Genomic DNA, 25,666 nt, shown 5'->3' on the forward strand with positions numbered 1-25,666 from the left:
TGACGTGTAGTAAATTCTAGAAGTACGTCCAATTGAAATTTTTGATCTCGCACAGATTCCTACCAAACTGTATTTCATCATCAATATAATGCATTTGGGGCTATAAATCACGTTCTGGAGAAAGCTGCAGAAAGAGATGAAAACATACTTATACTTTAGACCATATTTTAGTATGAATATGTGAATGAAAAAGTTTAACGTTGCTACACCATGAACAAACATATAGGACCTTGAATGGGCCCTAATAATGGCAATCTAGCAATAGAATTTTAAAAGTTATAGCCCTGCAAAGAAGGGGAACTTCTCCATGTTAAATAGAGCTGGCAACGGATGGTATATCATGAATTTAACCTTAGGCAATCAAAGTGTTAAGCACAAGCTTATTTGTTTTTATCCAGTCATATAAAATGTTCAATTCACCAGCCAAAACCTGATTAAACTCAGAGTCTGTAGCTGCAGCATAATAAAGGGTTGAATCATTAGCATATAAATTCAGACTAGCCTGATGAATAGAAAAAGCCATATTAAAAAGAATAAGAGGGGCCCCAGGCAACTCCCCTGTGGGACACCGCAGTCTAACCCTCTACTGCCTGACAAAGCACCATTAAAATAGACCCTCTGAGACCTCGAGGACAAATAACTCCTGAAAAATAAAATTGCTGTGTTATTAAAACATAGCAGATGAGTTTTTGTATTAAAAGATTGTGATCGATCACATCAAACTGAAGTCTAACATAATAGCACCCACCAGCATTGAACTGTCGATAGCTGAAAGCCAACTATCAGACATTTGTGTCGAATGACCGGCCCTGTATGCATGTTGGTGTACAGTTGTTACGTCATTAGCTGAAAAGTAGGCCTGGACTTGCTCAGACACAATCTTTTCCAGTAATTTACTGAGAACAGGTAAAATGCTAATAGGCCTATACTGTTGGGACCTCCAAAAGGTAATTTAGCATCTTTAGGAAGTGGAATTATCTTTCCCTTCTTCCATAACAAAGGACACATGTCACTGATTAAACACCTATTCAAAATGTGACAGATTGGTGCAGAGATATGAGATGCAGCCATTCTCAACAATTTGTTATCCAGGTGGTCAGTGCCAGTGGATTTAGAGACTGTGGATAGGCTATTGCGCTCTCTACCAGTCACAATATCCACCATAATGTGTTCTTTTATCAACACCTCAGAGTTGTTATTGATAATATTGTCCATTCCCTGCCTAAGCTTGGACACCTTGTTTACAAAATAGTCATTAAAATAATCAGCAATGTGAAGAGGCTTTGTCAGACAAATACCACCATCTGATTCAACAAACGAAGCCAGGGCATATTTTTTACCTATGATTTCATTCAGTTTTTTACTGTCCTTACTGCTTTCTGAGATTTTCTGCTGATAATAGGTTCTATTACTTTTTTAATTTTAATAACCTGGTTTCTTAATTTACAGTAATGATTTCTATCATCAATTAGAACGACTGTATTAGATCTCTGTTCAGACCTATACTATGCAGGCTCATGTTCTCATTCCAACACCTATTCAGAGCTAAAGGCCTTTTCAATTGTGTTATAGCTCTATAATAATAATAATAATAATGGCTTGAATTTATATAGCGTCTTACACATACCCAAGGCGCGTTACAATTAAAATATTCAGTTGTACATCTGTAAATGCAACTGTCCTGTGTCAAATATGTGACTATACATGAATGCATGTAAATGTATTGTGTGCTTGCATGCAAGGGGCGTAGGTTTGGTTTCAACACTTTATTTTTTGGACACTTTAAGTGGGGGGGGGGGGAGGGGTCTGGGGATCCTCCCCCAGGAAACTTCAAACACTCCCCCCTTTTCCGTATTTTTCTCCCATCCCAATTTAGTCGTTATGCCAATTCCCTTCCTGGTCATTGCACGCTTTTGCCCCCTACTGTCGCCTGGGGAGGGAGAAGACTACCGCATGTCTTCCTCCGATACATGTGGAGTCAGCCAGCCGCTTCTTTTCACCTGACAGCGAGGACTCTCACCGGGGGAGTGTAACGCGTGGGAGGATCACACTATCTCTGCCAGATCCTTTCCCTGCTGAACAGGCGCCCCGACCGACCAGTAGGAGTAGCTGTTTACAACGACCAGGATACATACCCCAGCGGCTTCTCACCCGCTGACACTGCCAATTGTGTTAGTAGGGACGACTGACCAAGCCGGAGGTACCGCTGACAGCTGGATTCAATCCCAGAGTCTCTGCGGTGGTAGGCGAGCGCTTAGTCCACTGCGCTACCCAGCTGCCCCTCTTCAAACACTTTATTTCATGCATTCTGGTGTACTTTTATGAGAGGCACGTCTGCAAGGTTGAGATGGTATGGTCCTGTAGGGGTGTCTGAAACTGTTGGTTAATATATAGTTACAGGTAAGAAGGATATATAAAAATGTTTACCCTCTTATTTTTTGACCTTTTGGTGAGGGGGTTGTCTTTCATATTAGCTATATTTTTTGCAACCCCCCCCCCCCTAAATCTACGCCTCTGCTTGCAGTGCACGTGACTTCTCTCTCTCTCTCTCTCTCTCTCTCTCTCTCTCTGAACACCACATTAGCGAAACTGACATGTGCAGTGGCAATCAACTGCTTAAATATCAGGAATGTCAATTTCAATATTGTCCAAAAAAGGAAAATCACAATTTTATGTAGAAACTAGCCAAATCGTTAGCCTATCTTACCCACTGCGTTTGTAAAACGTCAAAAACTATTAAATACATCATCAGTATGCACCCAAAATACAACAAAAATCCCTTTTTAAAAGGATCAGCTGAATGACATTCTGAGCTTAAAATGTCAATATGTTTCTAAGACCCTAAACATGATGAATCAGTTGCTCAATCAAATAAGCGTCCTCTACTTTTACTGGTATAAGCAATTTAAAATCTCACTCCATTCATTTCGTAGAGTCCCCCAATGTCTGCTTATTTTCCCAGAGCTGGTGACGGACGTAACCAGGGAGTTCCGCGTCTTGGCTCCTCCCAGTCTCTGATCTCACCGCTGTGTCTCTGTTCTCCAGGGAGGATGTATGGTGCTGACGACTTCCTGCCCATGCTGACCTACGTGTTGGCCCAGTGCGACATGCCTCAGCTGGACACAGAGATCCAGTACATGATGGAGCTTCTGGACCCCGCTCTACTGCATGGGGAGGGTATGTTATGTTATAATAACTTTATTTATATAGCACCTTTCATACATGGATTGCAGCTCAAAGTGCTTCACAGCAAATAGCATACAATTAACATAGGCATACAATTTGCATACAGTTGACAGACTAAAAGCAATGCATAAAGTGCAGACATAAGAATAGGTATAAAAGACAATAAAAGTAGTGCAATGTATAAAGTGCAGACATAAGAATGGGTATAAAAGACAATAAAAGTAGTGCAATGTATAAAGTGCAGACATAAGAATAGGCATAAAAATGTTGTGTTATGTTATGAGTCACTCATGGTTTCCACAAATTGTCTGGGTCTGTACTCCGGTGTTAACACATAAACACTTTGTTGTGTTACCGGTAATTACAGCTCAATAAAATCACAAGGTAGCTGTAACTGAGGGGTACAATTCCCTGACTGTATGGTTAGATATGATACTTACTACCACTACCTCTTGTACTTTAGACTCTGGCCACCCAGTACTAGGTATAAATAATTATGATAAACACTCCCACCTGATGAAACGGATCCAACACAAATGTACCAAGTCGAAAGTCTGCGTTTAATAATAATACATAGCAAAAGGTATGTACAACGATCACTTAATTACATTTATGATTTGAAATAGTATGCACTTTTATGGCAAATGAGTATTCGTAGGTAGATCAATATCGAATGTCCAATCTCTGATTGCGCAGGAAGCAAATATACAACCTGGAATATTTAGGGAACAATAGCAATGATACTTGAATGATTATATAGCTGGATACACTAGGGGAAGGTTCCGACTGCTTGTAGGACAGCTGGAGGGGGGGGGTAGAGTCTGGCTGTATCCCGTCTGGCCGAGGGTATCCTGGGAGAGCCCACAGTCGTGCGACCCGGTGCCCAGCGATCCTCGATCCACAGATGAAAGCAGTTGGACTCTCTGTGGCCGGCGTCCTCCGGTCCACGATGGAGAGACGTGAGGCGACCTCGTCGTGTAGAGCGTCTTCTCACCTGTCGTCCTCTCCGGGGGGGGTATTTCCAACACACCGCAGTGTTGGCCTTTATCCATAGAATAATCAAAGTACTCAAAGCATAATCCAAGCCGGGGAAGGCTAGCCGTCGTCGGTAGAATAATCCAATATACAGGTCCACTCGCTCTTTGGCCTGGAGCTCCTCGGGTGCAGCTTCACGTGGGGTCAACCACCCTGGATAAGCGTCCAGCTGATGCCCGAAACGATGGGGGTGCTGATTACTATAGAACTCTTACCGCACGAGGCACTACATATGAATAGACTATTATTAGCTTAATAGAATACGTCCAACTCGACGATATAGTGCCAAATATGACTATTCAAATATTAATATACACGATGTCTCAATGCCGATACTGGGCCGAATTGGCCTTACTGCCCACACGTGGTTCGCGGGGAGGCTTTTGCGTCTGTCACTCTGTTGGAGGGTAAGGAACTGGACTAAAAGAAAGCTCTACTTTAATAGCGCAGTATATACGCCCTATGAACAAATAGTACCATTAGTGGTGCGGTAGACATATTCCTACGCGGAACTAGGACTTGTCCATACATGTTGAGCGGTACGATTGAACCTGGTCTGAGGGGTATGGCGACCTGGCACCAAGGTCTCGTCCAATGGTAGAATGGAGACTATTATGGGATGTTCAGTAGACTAGAAGGGATATTCAATGCATATTGTACAAGGAATATACAAGGGATATCAGGGGATATACAAATACAATTAAATATATATAAATAAATATATATATTCGGTTTAATCTGATCCTTCAGAACAGCCGCCCCCTAATTGGTCCCAACCCAATTAGTTAAGCAGAGACAGATTAACCGCACTGTCTACCACTCAAGGGTTCGCTGTAAGGGTCAGTCAACTCACAAAGTCATAGGGTCATGGTCATCATCGATTGTGTCTGGGAGTCGGGGCAGTTCTATGAGCCTCGCCACAGGACGGGTGTAAATGCGCCCCTGGACGAGTACTTCAGCTGCTCGGACCTTGCCATCGGCACCGGTGATCACTTTGCTTACGCGGCCAGCCGGCCACATAGCTCTGGGTAGTGACTGGTCAATAATCATGACGACTGTTCCTTCCGTCAAATTGTCTCTCTCTTTTACCCACTTCTGGCGGGTCTGTAGAGACGGTAGGTAGTGCAGTAGGAAACTGCTCCAAAACTTGTCGGCTAATACTTGGCTGTACCTCCACATTCGTCGGCCGTTCGCTTCTTCAGGCCGGTACATTGTCTGGGGTAACGCGTGATCTAGCCGCCCCATCAGGAGGGTGTTGGGGGTGACTGGGTCGACATCTGCTACATCACTGGAGACGTAACCGAGGGGCTTTGAGTTCAATACTCCCTCAATCTCCGTGAGGACTGTCATTAGGACTTCTTCCGCCACAGTCTGGGCCCCAAGTACTGCGTACAGGGCTGTCTTTATAGAACGTACTTCTCGTTCCCAAGTTCCACCGAAGTGGGGTGCGTTTGGGGGGTTGAATTGGAAGTCAATCTGGGCTGGAGCGAGGTGGGTCTTAAGTTCTGGGCCCATAGCTTGGAAGCTCTCCCTCAGCTCTCTTTCTCCGCCTTTGAAGTTTGTCCCGTGATCGGACAATAATGTAGACGGTTTTCCTTTCCGTGATGTGAATCTTCGGAAGGCCATAAGGAATGAGTCTGCGCTCATGGTCGGAAGGAGCTCGATATGTATCGCTCTGGTGGTCATGCATTTGAATACAATACCCCACCGCTTCTCGGTGCCTCTTCCTTTCTTTATGTGCAGCGGGCCAAAACAGTCCATGCCTGTTGAGTGGAATGGCTTGTCGCCGAGTCGGAGGCGACATGGAGGTAGGTCAGCCATCCGTGGTATGCTGGGCTGCGCGCGCCACTTTCGGCAGTCTAGACAGGTTCGCTGGAAGCGTCGCACCGCCTCTCTTCCTTGAAGTATCCAGTAACGACGTCTGATTTCCGCGAAGACTCTCTCTGCTCCTGCGTGGTGTACATCCTCGTCGTATTTCTTTATAATCAGCTCTGTGACCTTGTGTCGGCTGTTCAATACGATCGGGTACTTAATGTCATCCGGTAAATTGGGGGCTCTCCGCAGGCGACCACCCACTCTGATGAGGGTATGCGTGTCACTCTCGGGGGCCAGATGAATCAATCTGCTGTCTGATGGGATGGGCTTTCCTCCCTGTAGACAGTCTAGTTCATCGGGGAACGAGTCTCTCTGGGCTCGTTGCAGTAGAAGCAGTTCTGCTTCCCCGTAGTCAGCTGCTGACATATCAGCGGGGGACTTAATCTCTGGGTGGTGCCGCAGGAATGTCCGTTGCTGCGCACTCTCTATGGTAATGCAATCGTCTATGTTGGGGTCTGCGGAGACAACAGTGCTCAATCCACAGAACATGGGTTTCTTATTCTCAGCCTCCTCGTCACTTGCTTCCCTCGGGGTGGGCGTGGGCCAATCTCCTTCCGGGAGCTTGAGGAATGCTGGTCCGTCACTGTAGATGTTATGACGGGTTAAGTCATCTAGGGACATTCCCCGGGTGATGACGTCAGCTGGGTTGTGTTTTGTATCAACATAGCGCCAGTTTGCTTCTCCGGTTAACTCTCCGGTTAACTCTTGAATCTCAGTGACTCTGACTCCCACGAAGACTTTGTATTTGCATGAATCCGATTTGATCCAGGCGAGTACTGTCGTGGAATCTGACCACAGGATTGTTCTATGCACCGGAATGGTGAGCTCACGTTGGATGAGCGTGGCTAGATGCGCTCCTGCGAGGGCTGCGCAGAGCTCTAGACGTGGGATAGACTGTTGCTTGCGTGGGGCTATTCTCGAGCGGGCGAGGATGAATGCTGTGTAGATCTCTCCCCCCTCTTCTTGGGCCCGCAAGTAGGCTACTGATCCGTAGGCGACCTCGGAGGCGTCACTGAAGACGTGTAAATCCATTTTACATGTCTCTGGCCTCACCGTGGGTGGGAAGTAGCTTCGGCGTATATTAACGCCTGGGAGTGAGTGGAGTTCCATCTCCCACTCTCTCCAGGTGGATGCAAGGTGTGCGGGAATGGGGTCGTCCCAGCCCTGGTCCTTGTCCCACAATGCTCGTACAATCATCTTTGCCCTGGTGGTGTACGGTAGTATACATCCTAACGGGTCATATTGTCGGGCGAGTGTTCTGTACACACTCCGTCTGGTGGTCGGTATTGCCGTCGACCTTCCCTGCTCCGTGGTCAGGGGTTTGTGTCTATAGTGGAGCGAATCTGTTTTGAAGCGCCACACTAGTCCTAGTGTCATCTCTTGGGCTTCTCCTGGGATTGTGGCCATCCAGGTCTCGCTGCTCGCTGCCTTGTCCTCGGAGGAGAGGCTGCGCAGTACGTGCGGATCGCTGCTGGCCCACTGCCTGAGATCAAAGCCGCCTTTGATCAGAGAGGCGCGGAGTTTAAGTAGGAGAGCCTCGGCTTCTTCCTGGGTCGAAACGCTTTGTAGACAGTTATCTACGTAGAAGCTGTTCTTCACACTGTGTCGGACCTCTTCGTCCGCTGCTGGGTCCTCTGCGACATGTCTCTGTAGTGCAAATGTAGCACAGCATGGGCTGCATGTAGTTCCGAAAGGGAGGACTTCCCATTGGTAGATGGCTGGGTGCTCATCTCCTGGCCTCTCTCTCCATAGGAACCGCAACAGGGGCTTGTCCTCCTCTACTAATCTCACCTGCAGGAACATCCCTTTGATATCCCCGCTGATAGCCACCTTGTCCTGGCGGAAGCGGAGTAGTACGCCTAGTAGGGAGGGGCCGAGTGTAGGACCGGGCAATAGCTCTTTATTCAGATTTTGGGATCCGATCTGGTAGCTGCAGTTAAACACGATGCGGTCTTTGCCGTTGTGATGAACCTTGTGGTGGGGCACGTACCACGATTCAGTCGTCTGGTCGGCCTCTTTAATGTCAATCTTTGTGACATGTCCCACTGTGATGAGCTTCTCAATCTCAGCGCGGTATACACTTTCTTGGGCGGGGTCCTTGGCTAAGCGCCGCTCTGTGTTTAGTAGGTACCGCTCTGTGGCGTCTTTCTTTGCGTGAAAGGTAGGCATCCCTTCCCGCCGCAGGAGTGGCGTGGCGTATCTCAACACGCCGCTGACTGGGACTCTCTTTGTTCCCGTCTCGAGGAGGTTAATGGCGTAGATGTCGTCTTTAGAGCGAATGTCTTTCTTTTCGTTCTTAAAGGGCATTTGTTCTAAGGTCCATAGCCTCTCTACATGCTGCAGGAGTGCGGTGTCTCCCTCTGTGACTCGGGAGTGGAGACAGCTAGTGGCTGTGGTTCGGTTGAGAGATTTGGCGAGTGGGCCTTGGAGAGTCCATCCTAGGCGGGTCTCGACTGCTGCAGGACAGCCTCTGGGTCCGGTATGAACCCGGTCTATCGGGACAATGAGGTCTGCATGGTCGGAGCCTATCAACAGTGTCGGGGTAGCACCGTCTATGAGTGGGATCGGTAGCTTGCGTAGATGTACATATTTCTCCATCAGCTTGGCTACGGGGTATGTGTACCGCGAGAGTCCTATTTCTTGGCTGGTGAAAGCGTCTGTAATCCTGTACCGTCGCTCGGGCTGGCCGCTTGCTGCGATAGAGAATGAGACATTCTCGCCCTTTATCGTTTTCAAATCTCTTCTTATTGTCCGAATTGTCATTTGGTTTTCGCTCCCCCGCAGCCCTAGCTGGGCCGCAGCGGACGCGAGCAGAAGGGTCTTCTCTGACCCGTCATCAAGGACGGCGTAAGTGTCCATGACTTTATTCTGGTAGCTCAATGTCACACGGACTACCTTTAAGAGCACTCTGGCTCCGCTGCTGCTGGCGGGGTCGATGTACATGACGCTTGCTTTGCTGCTTGATGGTGCGGGTGGAGGCCGCCGTCTGTTACTGTCGTGGAGTATGTCCAGATGGGCTCCATCGCACCGACTGCACTTTTTCTTTAAACGGCATTCGGCTGCCATGTGTGATCGCGCACAGCGAAAACAGCGTCTGTTGGACTTTATCCATTGACTCGCTTCCTCCGCATTCATCTTGGGGAATGAGTCACATTGTGACAGCCAGTGTTCTTTCTCACAGTAGGGGCACACTATCTTCCACTTCTCCTTTCTTGAGGGGGTACTGTGGCTCCTACTGCTTGGCACTGACTCCGATTGGTGCATGACAGTCACCGATCTTCTTCCATCATTTAGTCTCCTGGTTCCTTCTCTGGAGCCAGGGGTGCTCCGTCCGAATGTATCTAGCCGTAAGCTGCTGACTTCTCTCGCCAGGAAGTCGGCTAGATCGAGGAGGTTCGGTTCGGGGCCATTAGGGTCTCGGTGGTCTCTCTGCCGCCTAAAGCGCTCCTGTCGGGCGGGCGGTAGCTTCTCCAAGATCCTCTCTACATTTGAGTTGGCGTATAGTTCATGCCTACCCTTTTCCCTCTGCGCTCCCAGCATCCCTACTAGGGACTGCACTCTGATGGACAGGTCGTCCAGTGCTCGATTGTCTGTTGCTGGGGGTAGGCGGTCGATGTGCCTGATCTCCTGGATCACGTAATCCCATATACGTCCATATCTTTGGTCCAACGCTACCAGCGCTGCGGTGTATGGGGTCGTGGAAGTGGCGTAGGCGAGCGCTATGTTGTGCGCGCGGGGTACCTTTAAATGCTTCAGTAGTATCGCGTATTTATGGCGTTCATCAATGACATCCACCAACATTGTCTCCAGACACATGCGGAGCTCCGTATACTGGGCCCGGTTCTCCTGGGTGAAGTCTGGTACCATAGGTGTGCCAATGTATGACGCGGATTGTTGATACATCGGCGAGCGTTGGGGGAGAGGCCTCCTAGGCGAGTCTCCTCCTGCTCCTTGGCGTGGGCTGGTACCGGCTGTGTACCATGGCCCGCTGGTCCAGGTGCTGTTCCTCGGTGCGGGTCGTGCGTCGTGCTCACCCGTGAATAGCGTCGGGGGTCTGTAGCGCAGCTCCGCGGGGGTATAGCCTGGGCTGTACTGGACCTCCTGGTCCGGTAGAGTACTGTGCTGTCGTCGGGCGTGGTTCTCCTCCTCTTCCTCTTCGTCTTCCGTTAGGTCATCCAGGGCTTGTAGTCTCTGATTTAGCCTCTCCGCAGTGTATGCTGCTCCTTCCCGGTGGCTGGGTCTCGCTTGGACCGGTTGGGGAAGGGGGTCTGCGGGGGGTATAAACCTCGTCTGTTGGTCAAGTTCAGGGTCGCTTACTCGGCTAGGGGATGCCGCCCTGGAGTGATGTCTAGACGAGTTCCTGGAGCCTCTGGTGGAGGGAGGGGGTGTTGTCCTTCTGATCAGCTGTTCTATTAGTTGCGCTTGTGCTCTGTCGCGCTCGGCTTCGCGCTTGGTGAGATCCGATTCTCTCTGGGCACCGGTGGCGGCGCGCTGGGCGTCGGCCCGGTCTCTTGCCATATTCTCTTCCATCTGAATGCGTCTTATTTCCAGGCGTATGTGCTCTTCTTCGCTCCGTTGCTGTATCTGCAATCGATCGCGTTCACCCTGGAGTCTATCGCGTTCAGTAGAGGCTTTCAGGCTGACGAGGAATGCCTGCTGTAGTGTCCTCTCTGCCTCGCTGGGAGAAGACGGTTGTATAGGGGAGCCGTCCCTTGGGGTACTCCGTGCGGAGTCTTGGAGCTCTATCTCCACGGTGCTCTCCTCATCTTCTTCCGTGCCGAGTTCTCTCTCGGTAGTGTTGTCTTCCTCCCGGGACTCGTCGGGGACTACTTCTTCGGTATTGGCGGGGTGTAAAGTCATGTCTGGTTCCCCCTGGTCCCCACCGTGAGCTGGGTCAGTTACGTTAGAACCCATAGGGGCCTCTATGGTCGGGGTAGCCTGGTCGTTAGGGTTAGACATAATTTTACTTTCTAGTTTTACCGCGTTTACTGTTGGTAGAAGACTAGGTTGTTGACTGACAGCGTAAGCCTCTAGGTACTGAGGGAGCTGTCGTTTGCGCCGCGGGCGTTGTTGGTTAGGAGGATCGTTTCGTGGAGTGTTCATCATAGGCCATTTTAATATTAATAACACTATATTAATATTACACTGATTACCCTCCGGCTCGAAGGACCAATTGTAACTGAGGGGTACAATTCCCTGACTGTATGGTTAGATATGATACTTACTACCACTACCTCTTGTACTTTAGACTCTGGCCACCCAGTACTAGGTATAAATAATTATGATAAACACTCCCACCTGATGAAACGGATCCAACACAAATGTACCAAGTCGAAAGTCTGCGTTTAATAATAATACATAGCAAAAGGTATGTACAACGATCACTTAATTACATTTATGATTTGAAATAGTATGCACTTTTATGGCAAATGAGTATTCGTAGGTAGATCAATATCGAATGTCCAATCTCTGATTGCGCAGGAAGCAAATATACAACCTGGAATATTTAGGGAACAATAGCAATGATACTTGAATGATTATATAGCTGGATACACTAGGGGAAGGTTCCGACTGCTTGTAGGACAGCTGGAGGGGGGGGGTAGAGTCTGGCTGTATCCCGTCTGGCCGAGGGTATCCTGGGAGAGCCCACAGTCGTGCGACCCGGTGCCCAGCGATCCTCGATCCACAGATGAAAGCAGTTGGACTCTCTGTGGCCGGCGTCCTCCGGTCCACGATGGAGAGACGTGAGGCGACCTCGTCGTGTAGAGCGTCTTCTCACCTGTCGTCCTCTCCGGGGGGGGTATTTCCAACACACCGCAGTGTTGGCCTTTATCCATAGAATAATCAATGTACTCAAAGCATAATCCAAGCCGGGGAAGGCTAGCCGTCGTCGGTAGAATAATCCAATATACAGGTCCACTCGCTCTTTGGCCTGGAGCTCCTCGGGTGCAGCTTCACGTGGGGTCAACCACCCTGGATAAGCGTCCAGCTGATGCCCGAAACGATGGGGGTGCTGATTACTATAGAACTCTTACCGCACGAGGCACTACATATGAATAGACTATTATTAGCTTAATAGAATACGTCCAACTCGACGATATAGTGCCAAATATGACTATTCAAATATTAATATACACGATGTCTCAATGCCGATACTGGGCCGAATTGGCCTTACTGCCCACACGTGGTTCGCGGGGAGGCTTTTGCGTCTGTCACTCTGTTGGAGGGTAAGGAACTGGACTAAAAGAAAGCTCTACTTTAATAGCGCAGTATATATACGCACTATGAACAAATAGTACCATTAGTGGTGCGGTAGACATATTCCTACGCGGAACTAGGACTTGTCCATACATGTTGAGCGGTACGATTGAACCTGGTCTGAGGGGTATGGCGACCTGGCACCAAGGTCTCGTCCAATGGTAGAATGGAGACTATTATGGGATGTTCAGTAGACTAGAAGGGATATTCAATGCATATTGTACAAGGAATATACAAGGGATATCAGGGGATATACAAATACAATTAAATATATATAAATAAATATATATATTCGGTTTAATCTGATCCTTCAGAACAGTAGCAGTCCCTGTAAGACGAGATATTGCAATCTTTTTTTAATTGACATAATTTACAGTGTTTTAATTTTTCTCTTAATAACTGTCAAACGACATGAATGTGTGTAAAACTGTTTAGAGTTTTTGGTACGTGTGTGAGATTATGTGCAAAATAAATAAGCATCGTTTTTTTGGAGTGAAGTTCCCCTTTAAGTGAGTGACAGAAGACAGAGACGGTTGGCGGAGGAGTAATTTTATTTCTAAATCAAGTTACAGCGATGGATAGTTTCTGGGTGAGGTCATGCACAGGAAAAGGTGAGGTTCAAAAATGAGTTTCAGCCCGTTGTATAACTTGGCAAGAAGATGGTATGCTCAGTGCTAGTAGGAAGCCCTTTTGTTTGTACCACCGGAAGGCAGCAAACTGCATTTGAATGGTTGGGAATATAGGTTCCTATCAGTTGGGATCTTGGCAATGGTGTTGGTCCCACGTTAGGCACATTCCAGCAGTAACTGTGATGACATTTGAGATTGATATAAGGGACATGAGAGTGCTTAAAAAAAGCCCAATCTGTGATCCAGAAATAAAGAAAAAGGTAGCCCAATTATTAAGAATAAAAAATACTAACGCTAACTCATTTTCATTCTCCATTTGATTGACTTGGCACTTTAAAACAGTTAATAGGAGCTTTTAATTGTATACTGTATCTATAGTGTATTTGTTTGTCTATCTAAGGAATGTTTGTAAACACACGACGAGTAACACATTTCTAATATATGGGTTAAGAATGTTCCAATAAGTTTATTCTCTGTGTGTATATAGTTAGAAGATTTGGATTGGGGCTTTAAAATACATATATATAGATAGATCCTGTGCGTTTAAGAATGTTATATTAAGCCAGTGGCATTTCAAATGATTTATCAATAGTAACACTAAATGTAAATGTGCATTCTTTAAACCAAAGGGGATTATTTTTTCTTTGATTGGTTCGATTTGATTCTTTTCTCACACTTAAAAAGATGCGTAAGTGGTATTCTTTTTTTGTTGAAATACATGTTAAATTGCTCTACATTCTGACAGCCATCACTGATATCGACTGCTTGGTCAGTAATGAGGTCTCCCAGTCCCGTCGCTCTGCGGTTTTAGCTTACCAGGCTGGTATTCAATTAAGTTTGAGAAAGGTAAACTTTGCTATAGGAAACCCCTTTGACATTGGTAGGAAATCCCTGTGGAAGGTTGATTTGAATAGGTTGGAAAGTGTTCCTAGGATAAGGATGTTGTCGACTCCCTGTAAGAAATATTTTCCCATCAGAGTCATTCTTTCTGCTGCTTTATCTGATATTTCCCCAAGGGTGTGTGTGTCTGTAGGTCAGGGTTTCCATTATCCGGTAATTAAAAGAAATCTATTGAAGTCCGACATGTTTAAATCTCTCCGGTCATAATGTCCGGTGGAAATAATGCCTATATTATTTCTATTTGGTTACCAAGTAATGTACGTCCACTAAAGGTGCTTGTTTTTGCCACTGGAACAGAAACCCTGCCTCTGAAATCCTGGGAGGTGTGGATGTGTGTGAGCCAGTGTTGTAGTACTCAAGTCCGAGTCCTGGACTGATTTTCAGGACTCGAGCATTGACTGCATTCGGACTCAGAAGGTGCAGACGAGGACTCTTGACTTGTTAATAAAAAAAATTGTAATAGGCCCTAATAATTTGGCATAAGATATTGATGGCTATATTAACAGTTTGAGTGCCACTGCCAGCCATTTAACATTGGAAACCCTGTTGAATGCCAGCACCCACTTCAATGATAGCGTTGTGAACGCATAATCTCTCCTAAATTATGGCTATGTGTCTAATCTGCCTGTCGTTTATCAATGACTTGTTTGCAGTCAACATTGTCGAAACGGATTGTTTTTTTATCGGTTAATTTTCGTTTTATAGCATTTTGAAAAGCCCTCGTTTTCAAGGAAAATATATAGATTCCGTGATAAACGGCATTTACTGGAATATTCTAGCATTCAGCCCGGCCTATTTATGAATCGTTTTCAAATAAACGCTAGATTATCGATAGTATGTGTACTTATGCACGCTATAGAGGCGGGCTGAAAAATCAATTCTCTCATTTCCTCATCAGGAATCACCGCGCGCACACACACACACACACGCATAGGGCAAAAGCTTAACGTCACGGTGACCAATTACAGCCACTCTTATTGTCTGGGACCAAATACGGCCACGCCCCACTCCCAGTAAAAAGTGGGAATCTCTAGAATGGGTTTGGGGCTCTCTCACTCTCAAGGTGACGATTAGACAACACTTTTTGTTGTCAGTAGATGGCAGCATTGGTTTAAAATTAAAAGGTGAAAATGGGAAACACTGGTCTAAAGTAATGGGGTGCAGTTACACAGGGAGAGACGATAGGGGGCGGTATCTTCCCAATTGAGCTCAGAGAGACTCTGCAGCACTAACCCGAGGCTCGATTGATGAAATATTAATTCAAATCGCCAAAAAATTTAAAAAAAACGGCAAACAGACGCTATATAGCGTCGGGGGCACTCAAAGGTCGGCATGAACTAATGACAAAAAACGTCCGTGGCATCCAATGTGTTAATATACCGTAACATTATTTTATTTCGTGCAAGGGCAGACACGCGTGTTCCACCTACATGCGGATTCACGTCGATACCCTCATGTTCAGTACTTAACACTTTAATCGCCGAAGACGCTGTGCAGCGTCTTTCCCCGCCATGCTTATTCTGCCGAAGACGCTGGACAGCGTCTTTGATATCAATATTTCAAAAATCTGTGATCGAAATCATATTTCTCCCCCGGAGACATTATATGTACTGGTGAGCCCCTCTCAACTCTCCAACCGTTCAAGAGCGCCATCTGGTGGCCGATCGGCCGCTCGCCCAAACAGGAAGTGATGCGGATGAAGTGGTGCTCACCCATATTTCGTCCGGGCACTCACTATCATTAGCAGGACTCCATCTTGACACAATGGATGTCGATCGGTTGCAAATAACTCGATAAACAACATGATTTGGACGTATATACTATTATACAACCTGGAAATGGATCGGATATTTCGACATCCCATAATAGAAAAATTTCTGTTCCACGCTCATCTCCCAACGGCGCGAGGAAGCTACGGTGAGTTTCAGCGTTCTTTTTTAATGTCTTCGATACTAACTGCTCTAATGATCATATCACCCACACTAGATGAATAATATAACGTTGCCCACGGAATTATAAACGACCCCCCCCCCATCCGGTCAACATCAGATCATACGTAGTAACTCCTAGAAGCACGTCCAGTTGACATTTTTTATCTCGCACAGATTCCTACCAAACTGTATTTGATCATAAATATAATGCATTTAGGGCTATAAATCACGTTCTGGAGAAAGCTGCAGAAAATGATAAAAACATACTTATACTTTAGACCGTATTTTAGTATGAATATGTGAATGAAAAAGTATAACGTTGCTACACCCTGAACAATAGATATAGGACGTTGAATGGGCCATAGTAATGTCAATTTAGCAATACAATTTAAAAAGTTATAGCCCTGCAAAGAAGGGGAACTTCTCCATGTTAAATAGGGCTGGCGAGGGATGGTAAATTATGAATTTAACCCCGGCGATCAAAGTAAGATGCCTAAAGAGACGCCCCGAATTGTGCGCTTTGCTTACATGGATTTTACATCAAATTCCAGCAAGAGCACTGCTAGATGTTCGATATGTAAACAAACTATTGAAGAGAAGACCGGGACAACCTCAAACTTCAACAGACATCTGTGGAGTGGACTCAACCTTGATGACTCGGATTCGGGTAATGGGGACTCGAGACTTTGTGACTCGACTACAACACTGGTGTGGGCAGGAAAACCAGCAGCAGTGGAAGCTGGAAGAGAGAGGTTAACTCTCCCACGGTTTGTTGTGTTGGAAATTAATACAGCTACCTTAGAGTTAACTAAAAGATAAAAACAACGCTTTGTTTGTGCATTTCCTAATTGTGCCAACAACAATTCATAGACTAACATCTAGTATTCATACTCTCGATAAGCATACAGAGTGGAGGTAATGTATCGTTAACGTGTTAGTTGTGCTACGTAGACCTAAAGACTCAAAGACATCCTGACTGTTCCAAAACACCTTTTCTCTCAAGAAACAGAGCTGCTGCAGAGTGCAGACAGAGAAAATGGAACGTTAATTATTACAAATGGTAACTTGACTGTTTTGATTGACAATAAACATTAAGCAATCGGGTATAACGTTATTGTAATAAGCTCAATAAATACAGGTAATATTTGGAATATTTAACCGGAATTTCTTCCATTTGTCTGGTACTACGTTTTTCTAGCGGAAACCCTGGTGTGTGTGTGTGTATTTGTCTGTGTGTTTTGGCTCATTCATACATGCCTCATAGGCATTTTACCAGAATTGGAATCACTTTCCCTTCACTCTTCAGTCTTTTCTAATCACCCCCATCTCTTTTATTGTCCCCCCCCCCCCTTCCCCCAGGTGGCTACTACCTGACCAGTGCCTATGGAGCCATGGCCCTTATCAAGAACTTCCAGGAGGAGCAGGCAGCCAGGATTCTGAGCTCTGAGGCCAGGAACACCCTCCACCAGTGGCATAAACGGCGCACCACCCAGCGTGCTGCGCCCTCTGTGGACGACTTTCAGGTATCACGCCTGACCTGAATCCAACCTGACACCCCCCCCAAGCAGTGAGTCCATGTCGTCCCGATTCCAACAAATCCAACCGTCACTTTTGGCATCGGAAGACTGCATGAGAAATGGTTTTTGTTCTTTTTCCGACGAGGGGTTTCTCCGATGTCCTCTGGGTCTTTATTGAAAATGAACACCTCAAAACGCACTCTTTAATGATTTGGGGTCTGTTGTTTGTTGGCATTGGTATTGGTTTAGAGCAGAATTTCCTACCTGAGAACAAGCGTTAAAAGAACACACCAACATTTGGGGAAATTAGCTTAACGTCTTCTCCAGAGAGAGACAACAAGATACCAGTTTCCTCTCTGTGCGTTCAGTAGAAAGCTATCTGGCTGCATGTTAGCCTAGCTTAGCCTTTGGGAGATGTGTTAGTGTTAGTTGGACAATGCCTAGGCTAACCGGTCAGAGAGGAAACTGGTATCTATCTTCTTGTCTCACTCTGGAGAAGACGATAAGCTAATTTCCCAAAATGTTGGCGTGTTCCTTTAAAGGAATGTTGTCTCTTGTCTTACTGTCATCACTTCATCCCTTTGTTTCTGCATGTGAATGTGTCAAGTCTCAAATGTTACCGCCTGCATGTGGATTCTTACGTCTGTGGAGTTCAGTCAGTGTCACAGTGAGAAGTCACCCCCTAGTGGAGAGTGTTGCAATCGCATAGAGTATGCCATTATAATCTCTGTATGGCTTTTATAACTGTGTTTTGCTGTCTGCCTGTAGTTTAACTTGCATGATTCATCATCACTAATGTCTCATATGCTTGTGTTATGTTCTCTGTGGAGATTTGCATCTGTTCCAGCTTGTATTTGTAGTACACTTTGCAATACGAGTAGCTATTAAGTATACGAAACTACAGCACCTTAATATCACAATCTCTCTCCACTTCCCAACAGAATTATCTACGTGTAGCCCTACAGGAAGTGGATACAGGCTGCACAGCCAAAACCCTGATTGTTCACCCATACTCTACCACAGAAGAAGTCTGCTCGGTGTGCGCTTTCAAATTCAAGATTGCTGACCCTGAGAACTTTGCAATGTTTCTACTCACTGAAGAATCTAGCCAGCAGCTAGCTCCGGACACACATCCCCAGCTAATCAAAGCCGAGATTCACGGCCGCCTTCGCACTCCGACCTTCCATTTTGTCTACCGTAGAGTACCCAACCTCAATCTCTGCATCCCTGCCAACCTGCACAATGGAAACTACCCCTCAAGTTAAATAATCAGGAAGTTACAGGATACTATACAGCATTCATATTTATAGACTTAAAGACTTTACCGTAACATTTCAACTGTGAAATCTACTGTCTTTGTCTGAAGCATCACTGGTGTTGTTTGATGTGTGCTGTCAGACTGGTCATATAGGGAGAGGCAAAACAACAACGTCCATTGTCACCTGACAGTTTTCAGCCCAGTAGACAGTACAGCGGGACGAGGGGGCTTACAAACTATACCCACAGCCACAGTCTAAACATATGAACATCTTATAGTAATTTAAGCCTAAATTAACCTTTTTACAGTTACGATTATGATACAGGATTTCTTTTTTATATAACCAAAAGGTGAAGACCCCATCGATGGAAATACAAACTAAGACCGAGATGTATATTATGTGTGTCTTTGATTGGACTTTGAATCCATGCAGTTGGCAAGTACTGATTTTCAAAGAAATGACAAAAAGGACAAGGAGGCGCTGTGAAGAGTTGACTGTTTCACACGCCTCAAGAACGCAGCACACAGGTTTGGTTTAGGCCATTATGCTGAGTGCTCCGCGGATATTCGGCTCATGTACAGAATGTCTATGCAGGGTTTTGGCAGTGGATATTGGCTCATGTGGAGAATGATCTCTATGCAGGATTTCGGCAAGTGCAGTTGGGTCATAGAAGTATTTCTTATTTGATACTTTTTTTTTCTTTTTTACATTTTCTACTAAATGTAGTTTAAAGGTGCTATATGTATTAAAGCGACAATGTGCTTTTTTTTATCAAGTTCTGGAGAGTGTACAATGCAAATTGAGACAACCAGCAGCACTTCAACTCACCTTTGCCGAACTAGCCAATGACAACATTTTAAGCGGGAAACAAAATAGCTGGATCTTGAGTCATATTTAACTGCTATGCCTAGTTTGACAGTTTGATCCACATGTAATCCAATCCAAGCACCCAGGAGTAGTGCAACATCTAGTGGCTAAAATAAAACTGCACATTGTCGCTTTAAAGATTTCCCATCGTCTGGATTCGAATGAGGACCATGTAGACTCAACCACATACGAATGACAAATCAATAAGAACATAATTGAATCCAACAAAGTTTACGGGCCGGATTGCAAGTAAAAAAAAAAAAAAAACAGAAATCTCCACCTGGCGAAGCTATACATCAGACCGACACATCTGGCCTTTTTTTCCGCGACTGCACCTACTTTTTGGGGGGGGGAACACAGACACTGTTCCTATTGACCACTATTTGTATTTGCCGGCAGAACGCTTAGATTGTTTGAAACATTTTGTTTTGTTAGTGCATCATGTTAAGTCGAGCAATTACTTTCCAACTCTGGCCACTGTTGGCGTTGAGCATTTGTGCCATTGTGAAAAGTTAGGTTTGATCCATTTTATCAGGCGTGTCTTCCCTTCCCTTATGGTATTTCTCCAGTTAGCTGCAGGGTATTTTCTCATTTCCCTACCTGGATATTTAATATGACGCATATGAATCTCCCAAGTCACCTAAAACTAAGAGGTAATGGACTATTTCTGGGCATTGATGGCGATCAAAAGTGCGGATGGCGTATTGCCAGTCTGATGTATAGACTTTTTTTTATAAAAACATTCTATTTTGTCCCCAGTTTATTTCCTGTTGTAGTGTTTGCTAATACAGACGCAGCAAGGAAATACAGTGGGGCCCACGCTGTGTCTCTGGCTACGGGATTCTTCTGAGAAGGTCTATAGTTTCGCAATAGAGGCCTTTCACAAAATGTTTAGAATGCCCATTTTGTCCAGCATGTTGGAAGAAACAACAGTTGCTATGTGTTGATAGAGACATGCATCCAACAAAAACGTGATACATTATCGTCTTATTACTGGATCTTGTAAGAATAGGTCGCAGTGGAAGAGTAATATCATGCTTTTCCAGTGTTTTGCCGTCTCTACCACCACACAGAAATGAGACATTTTCTTTTGAAAGTGGTTACAAGCCATGTTGGAAGAAAAATAACTATACAACCATTCCGTGCAAGGCCTCTATTGGTTAGAAACCTTTCCACCCACTCCTGATACATAATGGTAATACAGTCCTCACGATAGGAATCAGACTGTTGCTTGAATGTCTGTTTTCCAAGTCAAGTGCCTTGAAAAGGAGGCAAACTTGCCTTATATCATATCTGTAGGTTACTGGCTATCAGCTTTTGATGTGCCAAATCAAGTCCTCACTTTTCATCAAAATGGCCCTTGTAAAGAAATATCATGGTAAAACATTAATTTAATAATAATTATGTTTAGCTATTGTAACAGATGTTAGGATTATTCTGTATTGTTCTGGTTTATTGCTACAATTGCTGGGCAACTGTAGCTTGAGCCATTGTGTAGAAATATTTATATTTTAAATTGTTTTCTTTTTCAAGCTAAAATGTATGAAAACAGTTCATTGTCTACTGAATTGATTGATATTTCTATGTTACTGGATAAGTCATTTCCCAGAAATATTTTAATACACTGTTTCTCTTGCCTGTAATGAACAATTCTGGACTGACAGTCAAAATACAATGTTAACTTGTCAACAAAATAACCTGTTCAAATAGTCACTGGCTGACTTCGATAAGCTATGGTATCATACATAATTTTTTTAAGCTATGCAATCACTAAAACTATGATAAAAGAATGGCAGTGTCCACTGTGAACATTGCACATAGTCCAGTTGTATTTGAACAGTTAAACACATATTTTCCCTCTTTCCCTCAGCTCTTGTATCTGTAATATTGTGTATATAACATAGTCTAGTAAATGGTCAATAGCCAATAGCCTGTGTTTGGCTGACAGCACCTAATTCGACAGGCAGCACTTAATTGACACTACTGTAAGCATAAATGTTCGCCTGTTTATTTAGTGTATTTGGTAGACTGAGTTTTGATTGAATATGAAAACAGTTGGCTCAAATAATGAATTTGATAAAGTCTTATAAAACAGAAATTGTCGTTCGTTTCTTCAATTTTTGTAAAGGGGGGGGGGGGGGGGTGTTGGCGTCCTATAAAGTCTGGGATATTAAATGCCTCTTTGTTACTATGGCACAATAAACCCAAAAGCCTATCTTCTTTTTTTTTCCAGAGAAGTGTTATTTCCTCGTTTTATTTGTCGTGTATTCCTGGGCAACAATGGTCTTCAGCGTAATTTATATCCGTGTGTTTTGTCCTAAAGTTGTAGTTTATGAACAAACACCATTTAATCCCTGTTTATTTCCCCCAGTTGTTTTCATCATGGTGATGAGAATCCAGTGTGATTGGCGTATTGCCGGTCAGGTGTATCTACTGTATGATCCCCTATAGGCCAAAGTAAATTTTCATCAGAGCACATGAAAAACAACAACAACAACAACAACAACAACAACAACAACAACATCAGTCACACAACAACAACTTCATAAGTCTTGTGTGAGCTAAAGGCCTCATCTCACCAATGATGAACATTGTTACTCAGCTGTAAGAGTTGTACCCTTCCTGCTGACTTGTTGTACAAAACTTGTAAGTCGCTTTGGATAAAAGCGTCAGCTAAATGACTAAATGTAAATGTAAATGCTGTTAGCTGTAAAATTACGGCACAAAACAACAAATGGAATTTTTGCTCAAACTGAAAAGAATATCCTCTCATTTTAGGTTAGTTGGCTGCAATGGAGCATAAACCTATAGGCCGGGAGCCAGGTCTACCCCTCAGGATGTTTTTTGCTACCTTTTTTTCATTATTATTTCCTGTTACCCCATACCTTGGGCCATCACGAGTTGATAATGACCACCCCCAAATCAGCCCTGTGTGGCCTCAGGGGCCAAAAAAACCTCTTTTTGGGAAAAGCTTCTGGCGAAATTATGTAATTGCAAATATGAGGGTACTGCAACTGCATAAATGGTCAGATAAGTCTGAAACTTTGCATGGTGTATCCTGACACATAGGGGAAAAGTATCAGAATAATACTCTGGGGCTTACTACCTTTCTATTGTCAAATATCACCCTCAGAATACCCCAAAAGACAAAAAAAATTCTGTCCGCCTGACAAATTGTCCTCAAAAGTGATCATTTTCAAGTATTTTATTATACATGTTGCTGCCTCACATGGATATAAAAACTTCCCACATTTATACGCTTCAATTTAAGTCCAAGATGACCTTTCTATCTAGAATATTACACCTGCTATGACCAAAGTTCTCCATTGTACCTCAAATCGAGAAAATAGAACATTACCCTTTTTTATTCTCTTTTTTTTCTCCCTTGCTTTTTATATCTAAAAAATATATTAAACAAGAGTTGAGACTTAAGTAATGTAATGCTATACTATCTGAAGTTAATTACATGAAAAGTGAACAATGTTGCGCCCCCTGGTGGACCGGGGTTACACACACCAACCAACCAAAACCCACATCCCACCTGAAGTGATTCAGCAAAGACAATTTTAGGTAAGTTGATCTATTATTCTGGCTGTGAGAAGCCCAATGTAGCTAGCTAGTGAGAGCAAGAGCGTGAGATAGCTAGTGAGAGTAGAAGTGGGAGAGAAATTATGAAATTGTAATTATTAGCAACTCTACTTCTAGAGTGATAGCATTAGCTAGTTAGCTTGTAGATTGTTAGCTGTCAGCCCAATGTAGTTAGCTAGTGGGAGTGGGAGACTAGTGAGAGCAGAAGTGGGATATAAATTATTGTGTGTGTGTGTGTGTGTGTGTGTGTGTGTGTGTGTGTGTGTGTGTGTGTGTGTGTGTAATGTTTTGCTGTTGTAATGAATATACTGACTTTCTGCTACGGTATAGTCAAGGTGCCAAAGAGACGACAAGATGCCTGGATACCTTGCCAGAGTGCTTCAAAGAAGAATCAGCCACCGCCCCCAGTCTGGGATATTAGTCCGTGTCTGAGGTTAGATGAAACATTGGATCTAAATTCATGTCTATTGGCACATTAGCCTGTTCAAGCTGCTGCAGTCAGGCAAGCGCCTTTGCATAAATGCAGCAAGAACAGAGAGACTCAGACTCAGCTTCTTCCTCCAGGCCATCAGAACACTGATCTCTCCACACACAAGCACACATGAACACACACACACACTACAGGTCACTTTAGGAAAAATCAAAGGTCACTTTAAAAAACATAACTATGTTTTTGTATAGTTAGTATAGTATAGTTACATATAGCATAGCTGTATATTGTATAGTATTGTATAATAGTGTATATAGGACTCATTACCTTTAATTCATAAGCTTAGCATTGTATTGTATTTCATCTTAGTACCTTTTATCATGTCTATTTTATTATCTATTCTATTTTATTCTATTATTTGTATTTTCTTGCACAATCAAGGTGGGCATGGCCACCTTCATTTCACTACATTTCACTAATGTCTTCACTACACTAATACATTTCTTGAATCTTGAAAACATTGAATACCTTATTTCATTGTAGTAATTAATAAACTGCTTTTCAGATGGGTGCAATGCAACAGTATCTAAACCAGTCAACATGCCAAAGAAACTAGGACAAGCTGATGAAGACTGGACAGCTGGCCAGAGTTCTTCAAAGAAGAAGAAGAAGAATCAGCCACCACCTCAGCCCTCTCTGGAAAACTGCATCCTGCATGGTTGCAAGGGGACAGTAAATGACAATTTCATACCTTTGTCTTCTAAGGCTGATCCACTAAGTGCATTTACTGCTATCCATGATATGAAAAAGAAACTTCAGACACAAACATTTGATTGTGGTGGTATGCAAAATGTTTGTGAATTAATTCCTGATGAATTGTCTTCTGATTGTGGTTATCATGAAAACTGTCGACGCATGTTTTTTCGCAATGCTAACCGTGCTTTAAGCAAGTGTCAATCAGAGAATAACTCCACTAGACCGACACGTGAGCATGCAGATTCTTCTGTTTTGTTTGGCAGTTATTGCATATTCTGCAGAAGTAGTACAGTGAAGCAAGTGTCCGGCAAGTACGGCACCAGATATAGCTTGCAGAAATTTCAATCAAATGCATACAAAAATATAGAGGAAAAAGCTATGGAACTTGGTGATGAAGACTTGTTGTGCAAAATCAGAGGAGTTGATATTTTTGCCAAGGAGGCACAGTTTCATGATTGCTGTCGCAAGCAGTACTTAGTAAAGCGAGCACCCCAGCTTGACACTTCAGCTGCAGTGTCTGAAATAGCTACAAAGAAGGCACTGATCAGTAAAGCTTTCACTCGGGTGCATGACCATATAAAAACTGAAGTTATCCAAAAGGGCCAGGTCATCAAACTTGCTCATCTCACAGTCTTGTACAATGACACCTTGACAGAATTCGGAGAAGCAGCTCTTGCTGAGATCACAAGCCATAACCTGAGACAAAAGATTGAATGCAGCCCTGATATCAAAGACTGTATTGACTTCTCATCTTGCCCATTCAAAGACACATTTTTGTTTTGTAATTCCCTAGAGACAATGAAGATGACGGTGCGTTCAGCTTATGAGTTAGGAATTACTGATTGGAGCAAAGAGGTCAGCCATGATCTTCACAAGAAAATCTTAACAGCCTTCAAAACCTCTGAGCCACTACCATGGCCTCCAAGGGCTCATGATCTCCATGATCCAAATGAGGAGATTCCTTCTGAGGTTTTACAATTTGTTTTAAACCTCATCTGTGGAGATAGGAAGAAGCCCTCATCTCGGGAGGAAAGTCTGGCATCATCCATTTCTCAAGACATCTGCAGAGCAGTTACATCGGGTCAATGGAAGATGAAAAAACACATATTGCTATGTATGACACTACGTCATCTCTTCAGATCCAAGAGCATTACCACTCTGATAAATAAGCTTGGTCACTGTGAGTCATACACACTCAATTGAACTTGAAACGGCTCTGGCAAATGCAATCGTGGAAAGTTCTTCATTAGTTAGCAACTCAGATGTTATCAAGGGGCAACCTGATGGAGCAGTCTTCCACAGTGACTGGGACAATTTTGATCAGCTAGTATCAGATGTATATGGAGCAGGGTCCATTCATACTGCTGCAGGGATCTACATGCAAGATCTCGGTTACTGTGCAGATGCAGAAGCACTTACCTCAGCACAGCCTACA

The 25,666-nt window shown here is 44.4% G+C and overlaps 1 protein-coding gene across 2 annotated transcripts in view; it reads left to right on the top strand.

The window, feature by feature from the left end:
• Positions 1-21,539, top strand: part of LOC311231563 (ras and Rab interactor 2-like) — a 106,156-nt gene extending 84,617 nt beyond the window's left edge. Inside the window, exons 11-13 of one of the 2 annotated variants that reach the window (XM_084318186.1) lie at positions 3,046-3,177; positions 17,174-17,337; positions 18,273-21,539. In XM_084318186.1, the coding sequence (XP_084174312.1) occupies positions 3,046-3,177; positions 17,174-17,337; positions 18,273-18,596 (620 nt within the window). In that variant the 3' untranslated portion in view covers positions 18,597-21,539. Of the gene's footprint in view, positions 1-3,045; positions 3,178-17,173; positions 17,382-18,272 lie in introns of both variants that reach the window. The other variant, XM_084318187.1, reaches the window with a different exon arrangement.
• Positions 21,540-25,666: the final 4,127 nt, after the last annotated feature.

Source organism: Notolepis coatsorum (assembly GCF_963971535.1).
Source record: "Notolepis coatsorum genome assembly, chromosome: 7".
NCBI classification, from domain to species: Eukaryota; Metazoa; Chordata; class Actinopteri; order Aulopiformes; family Paralepididae; genus Notolepis; species Notolepis coatsorum.